General features: G+C 41.0%; 1 protein-coding gene across 1 annotated transcript in view; it reads right to left on the reverse strand.

Moving 5' to 3' along the window:
- Positions 1-11,193: 11,193 nt before the first annotated feature.
- The window catches only part of snx17 (sorting nexin 17), a 29,890-nt gene continuing 18,188 nt past the window's right edge, over positions 11,194-22,895 (reverse strand). Inside the window, exons 8-15 of the mRNA XM_056581030.1 lie at positions 19,947-20,016; positions 18,808-18,900; positions 18,259-18,462; positions 15,312-15,440; positions 14,758-14,835; positions 14,440-14,514; positions 14,296-14,337; positions 11,194-13,958 (exon numbers count right to left, since the gene is read on the reverse strand). Coding sequence (XP_056437005.1) covers positions 13,839-13,958; positions 14,296-14,337; positions 14,440-14,514; positions 14,758-14,835; positions 15,312-15,440; positions 18,259-18,462; positions 18,808-18,900; positions 19,947-20,016 — 811 coding nt within the window. The 3' untranslated portion in view covers positions 11,194-13,838. The remainder of the gene's footprint in view (positions 13,959-14,295; positions 14,338-14,439; positions 14,515-14,757; positions 14,836-15,311; positions 15,441-18,258; positions 18,463-18,807; positions 18,901-19,946; positions 20,017-22,895) is intronic.

Here is a 22,895-nt window from a genome sequence, read left to right on the forward strand (position 1 = left end):
TGTCTTGTTTACCCCTATCCCCCCCCCCCCCCCCCCCCCAATTTTAAAAAGGACATTAGCAGACGGATTAGAGTGCTAACAAACTGAGAAAACGTCCCCACTACCTGAAGCCATGGTGTTGTTCTCACAGCCCCCGTTACGAGACATACGGTAGGGCGTTGTTCAGGAGACGGCTTCAACGAGGCCCTCTCTGGAGCTCGGCTCACTTTTGGTTTCACTTCTTTTGTTCTCTGAAAAGAAATGATTGTTGCAAGTGTCCTTTAGTATTTGTATTTGTACTACTCGTACTAAATGACTTCATCTAATATTGTACATATAATGTACTTTTATTTTGTGTTGAATCTATTATTAAATGGTAGATTTCATATTTTGTACAAAATACCTGGATAATGTACAGAATACAGAGGTTATTACGACTGCAGTCAGTTGGTAAGGGGCACAGACTTCAACACGTGAATATTTACATTCAGAACTGTATAGAATTTGGATAGTCGCTTTTTTTTTTTGGATGACATAAAAAAAAAAATTGAAATGTTGACATCTTTCCGTTTTGGGTTTCTCTTGGAAACGTCGTCATCCCACATGTGTCATCTTTGAGTGTGCTTCGATCCAAATCTCCAGTGATGTACATCTATCTATATACAGTAAATAAAGAGAACATGTGAGTTTTATATTTTCATCCTATACCTGCTGTGTGTTTTTAATTTTCTTGCCATTTCTTTAAATTATTTATAATCGATAACCTATCTTGGAACGCAATTGGTTCATTTTGTTAAATTAGAGTTCAACCGTCTTTCTGAGCGACAGTTGGAACTTGTTTTTCAGAGTATTTTCAGACAAAACCAACACGGTATATTAAGGACTAATGCTAAACGATGTTAAATTATAAACGTGTACTAAACACACAGCACAATGGTGGGAAGAGGGGGCTGAAAATAATGCATGGCACAAGGAACAAATATTTGATGCAGTAACATTAACTGTCATTCACACAAATGTAAACTATAAATGATGGCAGGGTGAGAAAAACGAAATAAATATTGACCACGTCCAAAATCAATTTAAATACATTTTAGGTCTATGGTAATACATTCTGGGGAGATGGTCTGAAAATAATGTTGCAAAAAAAGGTCTAAAAATAGAAGAAAGTGTGTAATAATAGTATGAGTCTTGAGTCGCTTCTGCATTCCACCTAATTGTTGGCCTTTGGCGCCATCTGGTGGATAAAGGTCGGAATAAAAAAATGCTCCATAATGGTATAATAATAATAATAATACATTTAATTTAGAGGCGCCTTTCAAGACACCCAAGGTCACCTTACATAGCATATAGTCATCATACATCATAGTATGTACAGTACACCCTTTCCTTAACATTAAACGCCACAGTCCACGGTGACTAATTATTTTAACGAGGTGTGTGTGTGTGTGTGTGTGTGTGTGTTTTGCTTTAAGCAAAACACACACACACACACACACACACACACACACACACACACACACACACACACACCAGTGACGTGCGGTGAAGTTCATGCAAGAGTGCATCAAGTGTTGGCATAGGCCTCCCTTTTGCCAGTAGCTCATTTTTGCTAGTAAAGTTGAGTTTAGAGAAATTTCTTAGCTCTAAAATATCGGTAGATGTTGCTGCTGTCATTTTAACTTTTTGAGTTTCGCAGGGATTACGTGTAGCCGGTGTAATGACGTCAGCTGCGCAAATGTCCAGTAATATCTCGATTTCGATTGTTCCATGTTTGATACGTAGCGTAGATGATTACTGGCATAACATATTTACGTACAAAGGCACAGCAGAGTTGTGCCTTTCGGCGTAGATGTTAAAGAATACAGGATCGAAGCGCGCATGCGCCACATTAGTTTTTCGTTGCCGTTCACAATGAATGGACAGTAAAGGCACTGCTTATTCTACCGGTTTTTGTATTTGATGTTGCGTAACTGATACAATTGTCATCGTAACGTCTAAACAATTGGAATAACGTATATATTGCATATATAAAACACAAGAATACTCGGTACAAATACAAATACAAGTTTATTAAATAAAATGATTTAATAAACATTTTTACGTTTGAATTTTGTCAGGGTAGGCAGTGCCTACCTTGCCTACCCTGATTGCACGTCACTGCACCCATTTCCCAAGTTGTATCTTCTCATCCTCACCGGAACCATAAAAGGTAAATGATCACAATTGGCTGTCCACTCCTACACACAGGCACCTTGTTTGCGTCAACAACGAGTAATTAGTCAGCAAACCTTTTCCACTGATGATTCATAAGCAGAGCGCATGACGCACTCCGATCAGCCTAATTAGCACACGGGCGGTAATTTTCACTGAGAAACACCGGCATCATTAAACCCCTCTCGAGGTCTGCACCTCATCATCCCTCATTAGAGACACGGCTCTGACATGTCCGTGGTCAAATGAAAGCCGATCCATACCCCCGGATCCGGACGAAAATCGTCTGTCGCCCCAAACGTTGCCCCCTGAACTACCCTTCATACCTCCGTCTGGTTTCAGCGTTGTTGTGGATGTAACGCAATAAATCCTCTAGAGGGCAGTGACTGTCGTTCCACAAATTAACGGCATCTACAATCGCAAACATGACATCCGTAGAGATGATTTTGCTCTGCGTCATCCAAAATCGGCAAAAAAAAGTGCAAAAAGTGTGCGGTGGCATGTGACACCCCTCACCAACCCGCAGATTATCTCCTCAAATGTTGTTAAATGACCAGTTACAACTCATTGCCAAAGCAGGGGAACAATAACAATAAACAATAAAATTAAAATGTTAGGTATATAGTATAATATAAGTACAAAACGTCAAATACTATATATATATATGTATATGTATATATATATATATATATATATATTTTTTTTTTTTTTTTTTCATTCTACCTAAAAAAACATAAGGGGTAAAACTGTCGTTTTTTATTGGTCGTCATGAAAAAAAACATAAGGGAAATAATAGAAATACACACATACATTTTAATGTCATGTATATCCTCCTTATTGAGGATTGATTATTGTGTATTGTCATCGCCTCAGTGGTGCAGTGCAGTGCACTCTGCCTAACCCAGTGGAGACCGGGGCTCCATGTTCGGATCCCAGCAAAAACGTTGACAGGGGTGCCACTGTTGTTATTAATCGGCCGTCATGAAATAAATATAAGGGGTAACACTGTCGATATTAATCAAATAAAACTTAGGGGGTAACACTGTCCTATTTTATTGGTCGTCATGAAAAAAAATATAAGGGGTAACACTGTTGTTTTTTTATTGGTCGTCATGAAAAAAAACATAAGGGGTAACACTGTTGTTTTTCTTTGGTCGTCATGAAAAAAAACATAAGGGGTAACACTTTTGTTTTTTATTGATCTTCATAAAAAAAAACATAAGGGGTAACACTGTTGTTTTTCTTTGGTCGTCATGAAAAAAACCACAAGGGGTAACACTGTCGTTTTTTATTGGTCGTCATGAAATAAACATAAGGGGTAACACTGTTGTTTTTTATTGGTCGTCATGAAAAAAAAACACAAGGGGTAACACTGTCGTTTTTTATTGGTCGTCATGAAATAAACATAAGGGGTAACACTGTTGTTTTTTATTGGTCGTCATAAAAAAACATAAGGGGTAACACTGTTGTTTTTTTATTGGTCGTCATGAAAAAAAACATAAGGGGTAACACTGTCCTATTTTATTGGTCGTCATGAAAAAAAACATAAGGGGCAACACTGTCGTTTTTCTTTGGTCGTCATGAAAAAAAACATAAGGGGTTACACTGTTGTTTTTTATTGGTCTTCATAAAAAAAAACATAAGGGGTAACACTGTTGTTTTTTATTGGTCTTCATGAAAAAAAAAATAGGGGGTGACACTGTCCTTTTTTATTGGTCGTCATGAAAAAAAATATAAGGGGTAACACTGTTGTTTTTTTATTGGTCGTCATGAAAAAAAACATAAGGGGTAACACTGTTGTTTTTCTTTGGTCGTCATGAAAAAAAACACAAGGGGTAACACTGTCGTTTTTTATTGGTCGTCATGAAATAAACATAAGGGGTAACACTGTTGTTTTTCTTTGGTCGTCATGAAAAAAACCACAAGGGGTAACACTGTCGTTTTTTATTGGTCGTCATGAAATAAACATAAGGGGTAACACTGTTGTTTTTTATTGGTCGTCATGAAAAAAAACATAAGGGGTAACACTGTTGTTTTTTATTGGTCTTCATGAAAAAAAACATAAGGGGTAACACTGTTGTTTTTCTTTGGTCGTCATGAAAAAAACCACAAGGGGTAACACTGTCGCTTTTATTGGTCGTCATGAAATAAACATAAGGGGTAGCACTGTTGTTTTTTATTGGTCGTCATGAAAAAAAACATAAGGGGTAACACTGTTGTTTTTTATTGGTCTTCATGAAAAAAAACATAAGGGGTAACTCTGTTGTTTTATATTGGTCATCATGAAAAAAAACATAAGGGGTAACACTGTTGTTTTTCTATTGGTCGTCATGAAAAAAAACATAAGGGGTAACACTGTCGTTTTTCTTTGGTCGTCATGAAAAAAAACATAAGGGGTAACACTGTTGTTTTTTATTGGTCTTCATAAAAAAAACATAAGGGGTAACACTGTTGTTTTTTATTGGTCTTCATGAAAAAAAACATAGGGGGTGACACTGTCCTTTTTTATTGGTCGTCATGAAAAAATATATAAGGGGTAACACTGTTGTTTTTTTATTGGTCGTCATGAAAAAAAACATAAGGGGTAACACTGTCGTTTTTCTTTGGTCGTCATGAAAAAAACCACAAAGGGTAACACTAGTTTTTTATTGGTCGTCATGAAATAAACATAAGGGGTAACACTGTTGTTTTTCTTTGGTCGTCATGAAAAAAACCAAAAGGGGTAACACTGTCGTTTTTTATTGGTCGTCATGAAATAAACATAAGGGGTAACACTGTTGTTTTTTATTGGTCGTCATGAAAAAAAACATAAGGGGTAACACTGTTGTTTTTTATTGGTCTTCATGAAAAAAAACATAAGGGGTAACTCTATTGTTTTATATTGGTCGTCATGAAAAAAAACATAAGGGGTAACACTGTTGTTTTTTTATTGGTCGTCATGAAAAAAAACATAAGGGGTAACACTGTTGTTTTTTATTGGTCTTCATAAAAAAAAACATAAGGGGTAACACTGTCGTTTTTTATTGGTCGTCATGAAATAAACATAAGGGGTAACACTGTTGTTTTTCTTCGGTCGTCATGAAAAAAAACACAAGGGGTAACACTGTCGTTTTTTATTGGTCGTCATGAATTAAACATAAGGGGTAACACTGTTGTTTTTTATTGGTCGTCATGAAAAAAAAACATAAGGGGTAACACTGTTGTTTTTTATTGGTCTTCATGAAAAAAAACATAAGGGGTAACTCTGTTGTTTTATATTGGTCATCATGAAAAAAAACATAAGGGGTAACACTGTTGTTTTTTTATTGGTCGTCATGAAAAAAAACATAAGGGGTAACACTGTCATTTTTCTTTGGTCGTCATGAAAAAAAACATAAGGGGTAACACTGTTGTTTTTTATTGGTCTTCATAAAAAAAAACATAAGGGGTAACACTGTTGTTTTTCTTTGGTCGTCATGAAAAAAACCACAAGGGGTAACACTGTCGTTTTTTATTGGTCGTCATGAATTAAACATAAGGGGTAACACTGTTGTTTTTTATTGGTCGTCATGAAAAAAAACATAAGGGGTCACACTGCTGTTTTTTATTGGTCTTCATGAAAAAAAACATAAGGGGTAGCTCTGTTGTTTTATATTGGTCATCATGAAAAAAAACATAAGGGGTAACACTGTTGTTTTTTTATTGGTCGTCATGAAAAAAAACATAAGGGGTAACACTGTCGTTTTTCTTTGGTCGTCATGAATAAAAACATAAGGGGTAACACTGTTGTTTTTTATTGGTCTTCATAAAAAAAACATAAGGGGTAACACTGTTGTTTTTCTTTGGTCGTCATGAAAAAAACCACAAGGGGTAACACTGTTGTTTTTTATTGGTCGTCATGAAAAAAAACATAAGGGGTAACACTGTTGTTTTTTATTGGTCTTCATGAAAAAAAACATAGGGGGTGACACTGTCCTTTTTTATTGGTCGTCATGAAAAAAACCACAAGGGGTAACACTGTTGTTTTTTATTGGTCGTCATGAAAAAAAACATAAGGGGTAACACTGTTGTTTTATATTGGTCATCATGAAAAAAAACATAAGGGGTAACACTGTTGTTTTTTTATTGGTCGTCATGAAAAAAAACATAAGGGGTAACTCTGTTGTTTTATATTGGTCATCATGAAAAAAAACATAAGGGGTAACACTGTTGTTTTTTTATTGGTCGTCATGAAAAAAAACATAAGGGGTAACACTGTTGTTTTTTATTGGTCTTCATAAAAAAAAACATAAGGGGTGACACTGTTGTTTTTTCTTTGATCATCATGAAAAACACCACAAGGGGTAACACTGTCGTTTTTTATTGGTCGTCATGAAAAAAAACATAAGGGGTAACACTGTTGTTTTTTTATTGGTCGTCATGAAAAAAAACATAAGGGGTAACACTGTTGTTTTTTATTGGTCTTCATAAAAAAAAACATAAGGGGTGACACTGTTGTTTTTTCTTTGATCATCATGAAAAACACCACAAGGGGTAACACTGTCGTTTTTTATTGGTCGTCATGAAATAAACATAAGGGGTAACACTGTTGTTTTTCTTCGGTCGTCATGAAAAAAAACACAAGGGGTAACACTGTCGTTTTTTATTGGTCGTCATGAATTAAACATAAGGGGTAACACTGTTGTTTTTTATTGGTCGTCATGAAAAAAAAACATAAGGGGTAACACTGTTGTTTTTTATTGGTCTTCATGAAAAAAAACATAAGGGGTAACTCTGTTGTTTTATATTGGTCATCATGAAAAAAAACATAAGGGGTAACACTGTTGTTTTTTTATTGGTCGTCATGAAAAAAAACATAAGGGGTAACACTGTCGTTTTTCTTTGGTCGTCATGAAAAAAAACATAAGGGGTAACAATGTTGTTTTTTATTGGTCTTCATAAAAAAAAACATAAGGGGTAACACTGTTGTTTTTCTTTGGTCGTCATGAAAAAAACCACAAGGGGTAACACTGTCGTTTTTTATTGGTCGTCATGAATTAAACATAAGGGGTAACACTGTTGTTTTTTATTGGTCGTCATGAAAAAAACATAAGGGGTCACACTGCTGTTTTTTATTGGTCTTCATGAAAAAAAACATAAGGGGTAGCTCTGTTGTTTTATATTGGTCATCATGAAAAAAAACATAAGGGGTAACACTGTTGTTTTTTTATTGGTCGTCATGAAAAAAAACATAAGGGGTAACACTGTCGTTTTTCTTTGGTCGTCATGAAAAAAAACATAAGGGGTAACACTGTTGTTTTTTATTGGTCTTCATAAAAAAAAACATAAGGGGTAACACTGTTGTTTTTCTTTGGTCGTCATGAAAAAACCACAAGGGGTAACACTGTTGTTTTTTATTGGTCGTCATGAAAAAAAACATAAGGGGTAACACTTGTTTTTTATTGGTCTTCATGAAAAAAAACATAGGGGGTGACACTGTCCTTTTTTATTGGTCGTCATGAAAAAAAATATAAGGGGTAACACTGTTGTTTTATATTGGTCATCATGAAAAAAAACATAAGGGGTAACACTGTTGTTTTTTATTGGTCGTCATGAATTAAACATAAGGGGTAACACTGTTGTTTTTTATTGGTCGTCATGAAATAAACATAAGGGGTAACACTGTTGTTTTTTATTGGTCGTCATGAAAAAAAACATAAGGGAAATAATAGAAATACACACATACATTTTAATGTCATGTATATCCTCCTTATTGATGATTGATTATTGTGTATTGTCATCGCCTCAGTGGTGCAGTGCAGTGCACTCTGCCTAACCCACTGGAGACCGTGGCTCAATTTCTGTGGAAAACACAATATCTTTATTTTTAAACGTAATGCTATCATGTCTATTGCACTGTCATATATAACCTCAGGCATAATTAAATTACAAATCTCAGTGGGAAGTGGAGAGAGCTGTGCGCTAACCCCCTGGAGACCGGGGTTCAAGTCCGGTTGGTGTCTTCTGTTGGAAGACTCTTATCTCTATTTCATGCGAATTATAAAGTCAAGTATAACCTTTGTGATGACTTCATCCGGTGTCGTGTTGGTGCATTGTTAAGTTTGGAGGTTAACACTCTAAACAGCTCATGTTCGGATCCCAGCAAAAACGTTGACAGGGGTGCCACTGTTGTTATTTATCGGCCGTCATGAAATAAATATAAGGGGTAACACTGTTGATATTAATCAAATAAAACATAGGGGGTGACACTGTCCTTTTTTATTGGTCGTCATGAAAAAAAATATAAGGGGTAACACTGTTGTTTTTTTATTGGTCGTCATGAAAAAAAACATAAGGGGTAACACTCGTTTTTTATTGGTCGTCATGAAATAAACATAAGGGGTAACACTGTTGTTTTTTATTGGTCGTCATGAAAAAAAACATAAGGGGTAACACTGTTGTTTTTTATTGGTCGTCATGAAAAAAAACATAATGGGTGACACTGTTGTTTTTTATTGGTCTTCATGAAAAAAAACATAAGGGGTAACTCTGTTGTTTTATATTGGTCATCATGAAAAAAAACATAAGGGGTAACACTGTTGTTTTTTTATTGGTCGTCATGGAAAAAAACATAAGGGGTAACACTGTCGTTTTTCTTTGGTCGTCATGAAAAAAAACATAAGGGGTAACACTGTTGTTTTTTATTGGTCTTCATAAAAAAAAACATAAGGGGTAACACTGTTGTTTTTCTTTGGTCGTCATGAAAAAAACCACAAGGGGTAACACTGTCATTTTTTATTGGTCGTCATGAAATAAACATAAGGGGTAACACTGTTATTTTTTATTGGTCGTCATGAAAAAAAACATAAAGGGTAACACTGTTGTTTTTTATTGGTCTTCATGAAAAGAAACATAAGGGGTAACACTGTCATTTTTTATTGGTCTTCATGAAAAAAACATAAGGGAAATAATAGAAATACACACATAAATTTTAATGTCATGTATATCCTCCTTATTGATGATTGATTATTGTGTATTGTCATCGCCTCAGTGGTGCAGTGCAGTGCACTCTGCCTAACCCACTGGAGACCGTGGCTCAATTTCTGTGGACAACACAATATCTTTATTTTTAAACGTAATGCTATCATGTCTATTGCACTGTCATACATAACCTCAGGCATATTTAAATTACAAATCTCAGTGGGAAGTGGAGAGAGCTGTGCGCTAACCCCCTGGAGACCGGGGTTCAAGTCCGTTTGGTGTCTTCTGTTGGAAGACTCTTATCTCTATTTCATGCTAAAGTCAAGTATAACCTTTGTGATGACTTTATCCGGTGTCTTGATGGTGCATTGTTAAGTTAGGAGGTTAACACTCTAAACAGCTCATGTTCGGATCCCAGCAAAAACGTTGACAGGGGTGCAACTGTTGTTATTTATCGGCCGTCATGAAATAAATATAACGGGTGACACTGTCGATATGAATTCAATAAAACATAGGGGGTGACACTGTCCTTTTTTATTGGTCGTCATAAAAAAAAATATAAGGGGTAACACCGTTGTTTTTCTTTGGTCGTCATGAAAAAAAACACAAGGGGTAACACTGTTGTTTTTTATTGGTCTTCATAAAAAAAAACATAAGGGGTAACACTGTTGTTTTTCTATGGTCGTCATGAAAAAAACCACAAGGGGCAACACTGTCGTTTTTTATTGGTCGTCATGAATTAAACATAAGGGGTAACACTGTTGTTTTTCTTTGGTCGTCATGAAAAAAACCAAAAGGGGTAACACTGTCGTTTTTTATTGGTCGTCATGAAATAAACATAAGGGGTAACACTGTTGTTTTTTATTGGTCGTCATGAAAAAAAACATAAGGGGTAACACTGTTGTTTTTTATTGGTCTTCATGAAAAAAAACATAAGGGGTAACTCTGTTGTTTTATATTGGTCGTCATGAAAAAAATCATAAGGGGTAACACTGTTGTTTTTTTATTGGTCGTCATGAAAAAAAACATAAGGGGTAACACTGTCGTTTTTCTTTGGTCGTCATGAAAAAAACCATAAGGGGTAACACTGTTGTTTTTTATTGGTCTTCATAAAAAAAAACATAAGGGGTAACACTGTTGTTTTTTATTGGTCTTCGTGAAAAAAAACATAAGGGGTAACACTGTTGTCTTTATCAAATACAATATAAGGGGTAACACTGTCGATATTTATCAAATAAAACATAGGCGGTGACACTGTTTTTCTTTGGTCGTCATGAAAAAAAACACAATGCTGTCGTTTTTATCAAATGAAACATGAGGGGTAACACTGTCGTTTTTCTTTGGTCGTCATGAAAAAAACCATAAAGGGTAACACTGTTGTTTTTCTTTGGTCGTCATGAAAAAAACATAAGGGGTAACACTGTCGTTTTTTATTGGACTTCATGTTTTAATTATGTTTTATGCAAAACAATTATGTTTTAATTGTTGATATTTATCATTTATATTTTCATACTGACCGGACTTGAACTCAGAACTCCAGGGCCTAGAGTCGTGTGCTCTCTCCGCTGCACCACGGAGACACAGGCCTGTGTTTAATTGAAAGTTATACTTGACCTTATGAATAACTAAAGGATAAAGCTAGGCAATCCAATCAGAATCCTCAGAATCAACAACAACGAATAACACGAGCGTCTTCCTGTAACATACAAACTGTAAACATAGGGCGCTCATATGACGTTAAGCATTTCCTGGCGCATAATGTGACGCTTCAGAACCTAAAACCCATTTTCTCCCCGTTGACACGACAACACATAACCGGCGTTTTCAGAAATCTCCACTTTGGCCGGAGTTTTTAGAAATGATCGTTTCTGTGATAAAAACAGCGTTTTCATGTAAATGAGAGGCCAAACCGGGTGGAAATATCTGCGTTTTCCCTTTGTGTAAACGGGGCCTGGGTCAGGCTGGGCCGCATCAAGTATTCCACAAAAAAAAAAGGAGCACAACTGACCCAATCTAAGTTAATGATTGAGCTATAATAAGATCACGTTGGCTATGTAATCGCTGACAACAGGGTCATTTCATAGCGGTTGTTGGAAACCGGTACTTTTTAGCATCCTTTGGCTTTTGTAGGATTTGGGACTGTCCCGGCAAAAACTGGGACATCTGGTCCCCCTATAACAAGTGATAAAAAAGCGTGGCAAGCCACTCAGCAAAAATCTGCGTTTGACAACAACACACTTTGATGTCAAGTAGGGGGCCACAATATATCATCCCGCGGGCCTCAATTGGCCCCTGGGCCGCGAGTTTGAGACCCCTGGTTTAGAGCGTGCAACTAGTGACCATCCATAACTTACTGTAGAATTTAGTGAATATTTTACTAAATTGGCCTCACGTAGCACACCTATTTTGATTGCGGAAGTGTACTTAATTTATTTTACATCAATATTTGACTAGAAAATCAGCTCAGTTTATTCAGGGACATGCATTCAAAAGAATCATAGGAGTTTTGATTATAAATTAAATAGAAACACACAAACACAGAAGTAGTTAATTTGGCACCTATACATTTATTGACACCCAAGACATTGCAGCTTTTATGCATTTGTTCTGAAATATGAAGAAAAATGATTTATATAAAAACTACAACATTGGCATGACAACCCCTTCTATTACTTGATGCCTTCCTTAAGACATTCAAGCAAAACAGAAACATACAAGACAAGACAGTTCATAGCTACCCACGGAGTTCACCTTCTGGGACAAGGCCGTTCCAAACTAGCTATAATTGCAGCTTTTCTTACAACTCCTAACAAACAAAGACGATTTAAGACTCAGAAAGACCTGGAATGAGATGGAAACGAGAGCAAGAATTGGTTAGGCTTCACTTGCTAAGCTCATTTAAAAAAAGGAAATCCTCTTACTAACTTTGCTCAAGCAGCCATTTCTATCACATTTGCAAATTTCAACAAAGAACCTTTTCCGCTAAAAAAATCCTCTGCAATCATGAGCCGATGTCACAAACATAAATGAGATTATGACGCGAGCACGACGAGAAAACAGTCCTGTCGCCCGCTGAGAACAATCAATACAAATCAGATTTGTAAACACTTTTCATTTTTCACCAAGTGTTCCCTAAATATCCTGTAAACAATGCTAAAAGGTTAGTACGTATAATTGTTTTTGTTCTATACATCTTAGATTACATTTGATCTGTTCGATTACAATAAACTATTTGATATAGTTATAACGTAAATGTTCAGAATACTTCTTTCTTAAATGCATGTACATATTATAAAAGTGACATAATTTTATGTGTAGGCCTATCTTATGTGCAAAATGCTTTAGTAAACTATAATTTGGCATTCATGACAAACCTTGGAAATAATATAATCGATTGAAAGGAACAAAAAAAAGAAAAGAGAAAATAATCAGTTGGAAATAAAAAAGTTGGAATTTCAAACCGCGGCCAAAGTCACGCTGTACAGGTCGTTCTCCCGCCATAAATATCCCTCTTCACCGGTTATACTGTGCAACGCGGGTGAATTAGCAAGTGCAAGTTGCTTGGCCGAGATCCTGCCATATCGTAGTTAACACTGGTGAAGCGATGAAGGTAACTTTAGTGTAATGCTTAGAGGGATTACCACCCCCCCCCCCAACTTTCATTTGTTGGATGGAAATGTGTTTCTAACATAAGTGTTAAGGCATTCACAGAGTTTTGAAGGCAGAGAGTGGGGCTGTGCGTCAAACACGAAGTGAAAACTATCTATTTGAAACTAATACTATTGTAATATCGTGAAGCAAAACCTACCTACTCCTAACCTGAAACACGGACGGCACTAAAAGAAAAAGAAAACGCCATCTAAACTAGAATCTCGTCCAGGACTGAATTCTCCAACAAAATGCTGTTTTGGTATGTAGCCCAGTCAAATATGTTTGCATTAATTGCATCTAAACGGTCATTCCTAATAAGATAACTTTTTATCTACTGGGATCTATTTTAAAAACACATTCACTGAACACTCCGGTCCAGTCGTGAATCACTAGTGCCAGGTCTTACTCGACGGACAAACCTTCCGGCTCAGAAACAGCCACAAAGCCACGGAAATTAGAAAATGGAGAGCAGGCTTAATGGTTGTTTAAGTTTCTTAAGTGTGATGAAGAACGTTTGCACGCAAAACGACAACAATGGGGGAAAAAGTGTTCGGTGTTGATCGAAAAACGAAATGTGTGATTTTCAAGACGGCAAGCAATTACTTAAGAACAGATGGCAGCAGTGAATCACCGATTCGTTTTTTGTGTCTCTTTTGTGTTAAAGTTTTAGATTAACATGCTTTATCTTTTCTCAGTGTCACAGCTAATACAGAGCGCCGCCGCCGGGGAACGTTGCGAGGGTGAGATGGGGCCTAGGGGTCAGACAACGCGAGGGAGAGACGGCGTGACTTTAAAATGCAAACAAAAATGCAAGCATTTCGGTTTCGAAACCCCAAAAATCAAAAACTAAAAGACAACAATCCGACAATGAATGAGAACTTAAGGCAGCGGAACTCTCCGGGCTGGGAGAATCGAACCAACCCTCTCTCAGCCCGGTGTGGCTCAGCTTAGCTTACACCCTCCCTCTCTCTCTCTCTCTCCCTCTCTCTCTCTCTTTCACCCCCGGTTGATCGGGGTCGGCTGGCCGGGGAGGGCGGGGTCGAGGGGGGCGGGGCTCACAGGTCATCGTCCCCGATGCCCTCGAACGCATAGTTGCCGTGGAAATCGTTGCCGCTGACGTCATTGGCCGAGTTGGAGGCGCTGATGCCGCGTAGCGATACGGAGCTCAGCTTGGTCTGGGGGGGGGGGGGAGAGAGGGGGGAGAAAGGGGGAGAGAGGGGGAGAGAGGGGAGAGAGAGGGGAGAGCGTTGAGTTCAGAGACCACACCTCCAGCACTGCGCTTCATGTTGCTTTAATGCTGAATTATGGCGAAATGACCAGAATCGTTATGTTTACAAACATCTCCTGAATTAACTAATATATAATCACACTTATTTCATTCAGCGGATACTTTCACTAAAGGAACCAACACAGGTGATTCATTTTAAATCTGCATTTGGATAAATGCATTTGGGATTTTGCATTGCATTGGGAGAATCAAATACAAATATCTACAATCCCCAAAATACTTACAGAGAGTTTGACCACTTGTTCCCGGTTGGGGTCAGGGGATTCCTGGGGCAGAATAAAAGGAAGGGACAAATTGTAAGGTCCAGCTCAACCGAATAAATGGATGAGAAACAAATATATGTCAAATACTGTAGTGTCCCGGCTCACCAGTAGAGGGGGGGATTTCACAGCATGCTGACTGTCGGACCGGTGGATTGAACCATTGTGCCTCTTCCTTAGCATCTAAGGACACACACACACACACACACACACACACACACACACACACACACACACACACACACACACACACACACACACACACACACACACACACACACACACACACACACACACACACACACACACACACACACACACAAAATTGAGGACTCTGCATTTTAACCCATCACCAGCTGCAGTAAACCCGGACCGTCTTGCCGTGAGGCGACAGGGCTAACCCCGTACCACCGCGCGGTGACTGACCTTCTTGAGGCTTCCTCCAGACTTCTTCACCATCAACTCGTCCACCATGGACTGAAGGCAGATGCTCATCATGATGGCCTGAAGACAGACAGACAGACAGACAGACAGACAGACAGACAGACAGACAGACAGACAGACAAGTCAGGGAATGGTGTGCTTAGTCAGTACGCCACAACACCACTCTGGGCCATTACCTGTCATCTGGGAGGTATTTCTGCCTCCTTTATTGATTTATTTTTGGTTGGTTTGTTCAAATCAATGTATCGATGTATACATTACCTTGATATATAAATGATACATTATTTATACATTTAGTTTGTTTTTGTTTGCATATTCTGTGCAGTGATGTCTTGCTTGACACGTTGACGCCACATTTTGTTTTGTATGAAAGAATATTTCAATAAAAAATATAAAACGATAAACAAAAAACTCTGAACTGAGGGTACGCAAACCACGTAGTTTAAAACTAATAAAATTACGTTTCATGTAAAAGTGAAAACAAATGAACCCGTTAACCCCGCCCCTCCAGGCCGCGGGCGCGTGTGGCGTCTGACCTGGGGGCTGGTGATGGTGACCCACTGAAGCCGGTCCTTGCTCATCAGGTACTCGAAGGCCAGTTCCAGCTTCACGTCCAGCTTGGCCGATCCGCAGGGGCCCGCACTGCCGTTGGCCACCGGGACCTGCTGCAGGATCCACACAGGACACACCAAGCATTAGCGCCATCTTCATCCCCTCTTTAAACATCAGCGGCATCATCATCATCATCCCCTCTTTAAACATCATCCTCATCATCATCATCATCCCCTCTTTAAACATCATCCTCATCATCATCATCATCATCCCCTCTTTAAACATCGTCATCATCATCAGACTGTTCCATCTCATCCTCTAAACACCTTCATCATCATCATCATCATCATCACCAGACTGATCCATCTCATCCTCTAAACACCTTCATCATCATCATCATCATCATCATCATCATCATCATCATCATTATCATCAGACTGTTCCATCCCATCCTCTAAACACCTTCATCATCGTCATCATCACCGGACGGTTCCATCCCATCCTCTAAACACCTTCATCATCATCATCTTCATCAGACTGTTCCATCTCCTCCTCTAAACACCTTCATCATCAGACTGTTCCATCTCCTCCTCTAAACACCTTCATCATCATCATCATCATCATCATCATCACCATCATCAGACTGTTCCATCCGCTCCTCTAAACACCTTCATCACCCCCTAATGTCAGCTTGTAGATCTCTTTCACCAGAGTCCTCATGTTCAACGGTGGGTGGGGGAGAAGGGGCTTTCATCCCGCCCCCTCTGCACCCTGTAATCTGCCTCAGCCCTGCCCGCCACATCAGCAGAACTCACTCATTACACGCCAGGGGCTGCATCACATGATAACAGCCCCCCCCCCCCCGGTTTGTATGGCCTCCTGTGATTGGAGGTCTAGAAGAGAACACAACCAAACACAAACTTTGTTGTGCTATTCAGGCCCCAGCTGACGAGCCCGTGTGTGTTTCCTGTTTACGAGCCCCAGAGAGAGCAAACACTCTACTCTTAGAAGCTATTGGGGCTCTGCACATAATTGCAGTCAATTTAGCGGTTTGTTTTCAATTAATTTGTTTGTTTCATTTATGTGTGCGTCTCCCTTCCTGTCCCCAACGCGATAGCCCCTCAGACAAGACGAGTTCAGGGGTAGAGCTTTTGGGAGGACGGATAGGGGGGGGGGGGGGGGGGGGGGGGTCAGATGCTTCGAGCATCAATCACGCTCTCTGCGTACCATTATTCAGGAACATTGATAAGCCAGTGTGTGTTGGGTTGTTCAATTACACACACACACACACACACACACACACACACACACACACACACACACACACACACACACACACACACACACACACACACACACACACACACACACACACACACACACACACACACACACACACACACGAGGAAGGAAGGCGGTTTGCATGCTGGTAATCGAGTGATTCAACAATAATTACCCTGCCAAACCCAATGCGCTTACCACTCAAAATAATATTTTTCAATAAAAGTTCAAATGAGACTTTCTGAGTGAGATCTCTTGAGGCTTTGCTATGGCAACAGTGTGCTGGTCAACCGTGAATCCAAGGGAATACATGAGCTTCTCTCCTTGGGAGTTGGAGGTAAGAAAACTGCCTATTGAATTCTGGAGATATTATATGTGGTGGTACATGGATGAATCGGAAATTACTTGTTGATTCTCACGTGGAGGTCAAGTCGCCATATTATGATATCGATACTGTACCAACATTTTATTTGTACTTTAGTATAAAATATTTGATATTATTTGCACTTCATGGAACTGCGTCGACAACCAGCCTTAAAAAAACTACTATTTTGTTCTTAACCATTTCATGAAAGGGATTTTTATTCTGTTGCATATACCGTTTCATATTTATTGATGTCAATAACAGCCTCCTGTCTGCAACAACGCTCTTGGAAATTGTCTTTGGTAATAAATTTCCCGGATGAATTAAGGTTGAATAGATAATCAATGGAGAGCCGGAGGAGTGTTTGTGCGTGCGTCGTGTGTTTGGCGGGTCGATGCGAGGCCCCGGCCCAGGTGGGAAGGTTGTTTGGCCGACGGGACTAACGAAGATGGGTTTTGGGGGGGCCACCAGCCTTTGGCAGGAGTCTAGGGAGAGCGTGTGGCTCGGTGACAGCCACAAGGACAATACGGATCGCCTGATGATATATGGAGGGAACTCCGGGGAGCGGGGACTGCGGAAAACTGCAGTTTTTCCCGAGGAAAACAAACAAACCCTGCGGAATTCGTTGAGTTTTTTCTCCGTGTGTTTTTCGGGGATCGTCAAGCTTTGGAAAATATTTAAGTTTTGAGGGATTGTTTTCAGAGGCCAACAACAGCAACTGTGGAAAAGTGTTATTTCGACAATGTTTTTCTGAGGTGAATCCAACAGTGGAAAATATTTTCTTTTCTTTTGACAGATTGTTTTCCGAGGCCACCGATAATACCCTTTAATACCCTTTTTTTTTTTTAAACACACAACTGATCTGAGAGTGTCGAATATCTACTAAAGTCTTTCTCACTCTCCATATGTGTGTACGTGTGTGTGCAAGTTTGTGTCGGTGAGTTTCTACATATTTGTGTGTGTGTCTGCTTGTTTGTGTGTGTGTGTGTGTGTGTGTGTATGTGTTTGTGTGTGTGTGTCTGCGTGTCTATGCATGAGTCAGCGGGTGATTCATGCCCCTCTTTCCTGTGTACGTGCCGTGTGTATGCGTGTGTGTGTGTTTATACGTCGGCACGTGTTTGTTTACGCGAGTGTGTTTGCCTGTCATGCTTGTGTGATTGCGTGTCTGCATGTGTGTGTGTTTGAGTGTCTGCATGCCTGTGTTTGCGTGTGTGTGTGTGTGTGTGTTTACGTATATCTGCATTTGTGCGTCTGCCTTCGTGTGTGTGTGTGTACGCGCGACTCACCGAGGAGGTGACCCTCCAGCACCTCATGCGGGTGACCTTGAAGCTGCCCTCCTTCATCTGCTCGCTGGGCAGCTTGACGTGGAAGTTGAGCTCGTTGTTCCCCGCGCTCACCATAACGTGGCAGCCCTGCTCCGGGAAGTCCGTCACGCACGGGTCGAACTTGGTGTAGCCGTAGTACTTCAGGGTCTGGCCCAGACGGATGAACTGAAGAGCAAGAGCAGGAGCAGGAGCAGCAGGAGGAGGAGGAGGAGGAGCAGGAGCAGCAGGAGGAGGAGCAGGAGGAGGAGAAGGAGGAGCAGCAGGAGGAGGAGGAGGAGGCGCAGGAGCACAGGGGGTATGTATGAGCAGTGACCAATTCGTTTTTTTTGGAGACCCAATGAGAGTCCTGAAGCAATTACTGGTAGTGGTTGAGACAACACCGAAAGGCACACACACACACACACACACACACACACACACACACACACACACACACACACACACACACACACACACACACACACACACACACACACACACACACACACACACACACACACACACACACACCTCCTTTTTGGAGCCCTTCTCCTGCAGGGACTTGAGCTGCCGGTGATGGTCCTTGTTGACGAGTATCCAGCCCCGCTCAATGTCAGACACCGTCTGGGTCACCACGGCAACAACAAGACCAGAACAGAGGAGGGGGGGGGGGGGGGGGGTTAACCTCATTGAAGTTAGACAGGGCCACTGCAAAGTCCAATCTCCAAGCTCCCAAAAACGTTCGGTCACGTAACAAATGGTGCCGCAAGTCTGATCCATCTCGCAATAGAAATTCCCTGCAGGTTTTCTAAATAATATTAAATGTAGGCTGCTTTCTGTTGTACGAGGCCTGGTTAGTTTAAAGTCGTGTCTGATTGAGTGTGATCCAGCGGTGAGGTCATCTCCCCCCCCTCCCTTTCCAAAGACGTAGGAGAATGAAAATGGGGGTGCAACCTGGCCTCTACACATAGAGAGAGGGGCGAGTAGGCCAGCATTTCTCATTTGTAACTTGATGGGTCTTTATTGACAACATTCTGCAACAGCAATGACTAGAGATTTGTCTATGTTGCTTGGCTGTGAGCTAGCTGAAATGTTATTCATTCCAACTTTAACTAAGATGAGGAAGATGGATGCAAAGATTATTATTATACTGTTATACGTGTGTGCGCACAAACACAAACGCACACACTCGCAATCAGGAAACTCTTCACACTCTTCACAACACGTGATTTTAATCAAATCAGTCTTTACAATGTGCTTAAGAAGAGATGTGTGTGTGCATGCCTTAGAGGTTGTGTGTGTGTACTATAAATAGGATCAGAGAAGGGTCCTCGATCCTCCTGAACTCAATTTAAACTGCTACTCTTTGTATTAGGTCTGAGTGTGTGTGTGTGTGTGTGTGTGTGTGTGTGTGTGTGTGTGTGTGTGTGTGTGTGTGTGTGTGTGTGTGTGTGTGTGTGTGTGTGTGTGTGTGTGTGTCCATAAGGAAGCAATAACAGTCCAACAGCGGAATGTGCTGAAAGCTTATATTAATAAATAGCTTGGCCTTCCTGTTCCATCCCTGTGATCCAATATGGAGCCGTCATACAGAAAGGAGAACAGAGGATCTTGGCTGTTAATGCTGCAGAGATAAGGCCCAGAGTGGGTTTATCCTCAGACACGCTCCTCACCTGAGTGTACAGGAGGTTGAGGCCCACACGGTTCTCCATCACGTCCACGTCGTACGCCATGTCCCAGTAGCTGAAGAACACAGAACACATGCCTGAGCAGTTCCTTGGTTGCTTTCACATTTAGGGCATTCAAGGCTTTTAGCCAAAGCAACTTCCAATAAGTACATTTGTGAGGAGAAGGAGTGCAAAGCACTAACAATTGCTAGGTCAACTCATTCCCCGTACACAACAAAGATAGCTAGGTTAAGATGCTACACAATGCTAAGCACTATTTTTAACTGCAAGGACGTACAACATGCAATAAGTGCGTACATTACTACGTGCTTCACTTTGAATCTCTTTGTGTCAGGATCGAATAGTAGGGTTGAATTGTTGAACCCCGAGTTCATATTTGACAGGGAACACCTGAACGTTGCTCGATCCCCGGCTTCTCCTAGCCAAGTATTCCTGAGAACGAACCCCAACCCTTACTGCTTCTGACGAGCTGGCTGTCGCCTAGCATGATCGACTCCGCCGTCGGTGTGTGAACGTGTTTATGAATGGGTGATTGGTAGGCAATACTGTAAAGCACATTGTGTGACCACTGGTTAGTAAAGCGCAGTATAAATTAAGTCCATTTTCATTAAGTATCTTTGGATTTAAGTGTCAAATTATTGACAAATGTCTATATTAGAATCTCCTTCAAACAACATATAAGGTTGTACTGAAAACACACGTCCACACATGCATAGAAGTTTTAAGGAAACAATGTAACACAACTGCACAAAACAAACAGTAATCTCATTCTCGATTTTCATCTCCATTACATTCAACCCACGAGGGAGAGACGTTCACTCAACCACATCCTGAGCAGTGTTACCATTATGGATGGTGGATAACATCATCCTCCAAAGCAATATGACTTCTGCTGTACAGATGGGAGTTAGGAAGCCTGAAAACAAACTCAGCGAGGATCTAATTAATTCCTGCACAGCACCCATAAGCGGACGCATCACACGGTGAATTAAAGCCTTGCGTCCACATTGGAGTCACCGCTGGAAATATCACAGACGCACGCTGGCAGAAGAACCCCACGGCACCGTCCGAAGCGAAGGGAGAGAGTGAGTGCGAGTTTGCACGTGAGCGTGCGTGTGTCTGCCTGCCCGTGTGTCTACGATGTGTATGTCTGCATACGTGTGTCCGTCTGCACGTGTGTGTCTGCATTATGTGTGTATGTCTGAATACGTGTGTGAATGTGCATGTTGTGTGTGTGTTATAATTTCATGAAGATAGTAATCAATGCAACGTGTAATTCCCTGATTCGCAGTGAATTAACCTCTAAAAAGTACAACATTTACAAACGTAAATGTTCAACCGACAAACCCAATATAAAAGGCTTTAGGCTTCAGGCATGGCAGAGTAGGGGGGTCCGAGCGGGGTCCCCCAACTGGGCTGCTCTTAATCAAACACAGCTGTCCACAATTACTTCTCATTAATAGTTGCATTACTGCAAATTACTTTGACACTTCTGGGGGCGGGAGGACTGAGACTCAGAGTCTTATTCACGCTTTTTTCCAAACAGACCCCGCAAAGGATATGAAAGAATGTCAGAAGGAGGCGGGCAGGTCTCCCCTTGGATTGCTTCAGTGTTTGCTATAGGGCCGTCCGCACAGATGTCAACGGGTCCATCTCCCTCTCTCCTGCTTTAGTCTTTGACTCCCTCACTCTCCCTCCTGCTTTAGTCTTTGACTCCCTCTCTCTCTCCTGCTTTAGTCTTTGACTCCCTCTCTCCCTCCCTCTCCCTCCTGCTTTAGTCTTTGACTCCCTCTCTCCCTCCCTCTCCCTCCTGCTTTAGTCTTTGACTCCCTCCCTCTCTCCCTCCCTCTCTCTCCTGCTTTAGTCTTTGACTCCCTCTCTCCCTCCCTCTCCCTCCTGCTTTAGTCTTTGACTCCCTCCCTCTCTCCCTCCCTCTCCCTCCTGCTTTAGTCTTTGACTCCCTCCCTCTCTCTCCTGCTTTAGTCTTTGACTCCCTCTCTCTCTCCCTCCCTCTCTCTCCTGCTTTAGTCTTTGACTCCCTCCCTCTCTCTCCTGCTTTAGTCTTTGACTCCCTCCCTCTCTCTCCTGCTTTAGTCTTTGACTCCCTCCCTCTCTCTCCTGCTTTAGTCTTTGACTCCCTCCCTCTCCCTCCTGCTTTAGTCTTTGACTCCCTCTCTCTCTCTCCCTCCCTCTCCCTCCTGCTTTAGTCTTTGACTCCCTCTCTCTCTCTCCCCTGCTTTAGTCTTTGACTCCCTCTCTCTCTCTCCTGCTTTAGTCTTTGACTCCCTCCCTCTCTCTCCTGCTTTAGTCTTTGACTCCCTCTCTCCCTCCCTCTCCCTCCTGCTTTAGTCTTTGACTCCCTCTCTCTCTCTCTCCCTCCTGCTTTAGTCTTTGACTCCCTCTCTCTCTCTCCCTCCCTCTCCCTCCTGCTTTAGTCTTTGACTCCCTCTCTCTCTCTCTCCCTCCTGCTTTAGTCTTTGACTCCCTCTCTCTCTCTCTCTCTCCCTCCCTCTCCCTCCTGCTTTAGTCTTTGACTCCCTCTCTCTCTCTCTCCCTCCTGCTTTAGTCTTTGACTCCCTCACACCGGGGTGTGCATTGAGACACAGGATATTTTTAACATTCTGTAATCTCCTGCAAGTCTCCTTAGTGAGAGTGACTCATCATTTGGGCAATACAAAGGGAGAGAGGGGGTGTGGGTGGGAGGGAGGGGGTGTGGGTGGGAGGGAGGGAGAAGTTGTTAGCCAATTTAACCGCCAGGGATCCAAAAGGCACCGACTGAGAGGTGAGAGACGAGGCGAAGGAGTGAGAAGGAAAAGTAATTAAATGAGAAGAGGGGGGACAGACTTGTGAAGCTGCATCATCTCTTTTGTTCCTTAGTGTATACGTAGGCATTTCTTCTACCGATACTGCAGTGTTTTTTTATGCATAAGTAAA

Source organism: Gadus chalcogrammus, chromosome 21, assembly GCF_026213295.1.
Source record: "Gadus chalcogrammus isolate NIFS_2021 chromosome 21, NIFS_Gcha_1.0, whole genome shotgun sequence".
Taxonomy (NCBI): domain Eukaryota; kingdom Metazoa; phylum Chordata; class Actinopteri; order Gadiformes; family Gadidae; genus Gadus; species Gadus chalcogrammus.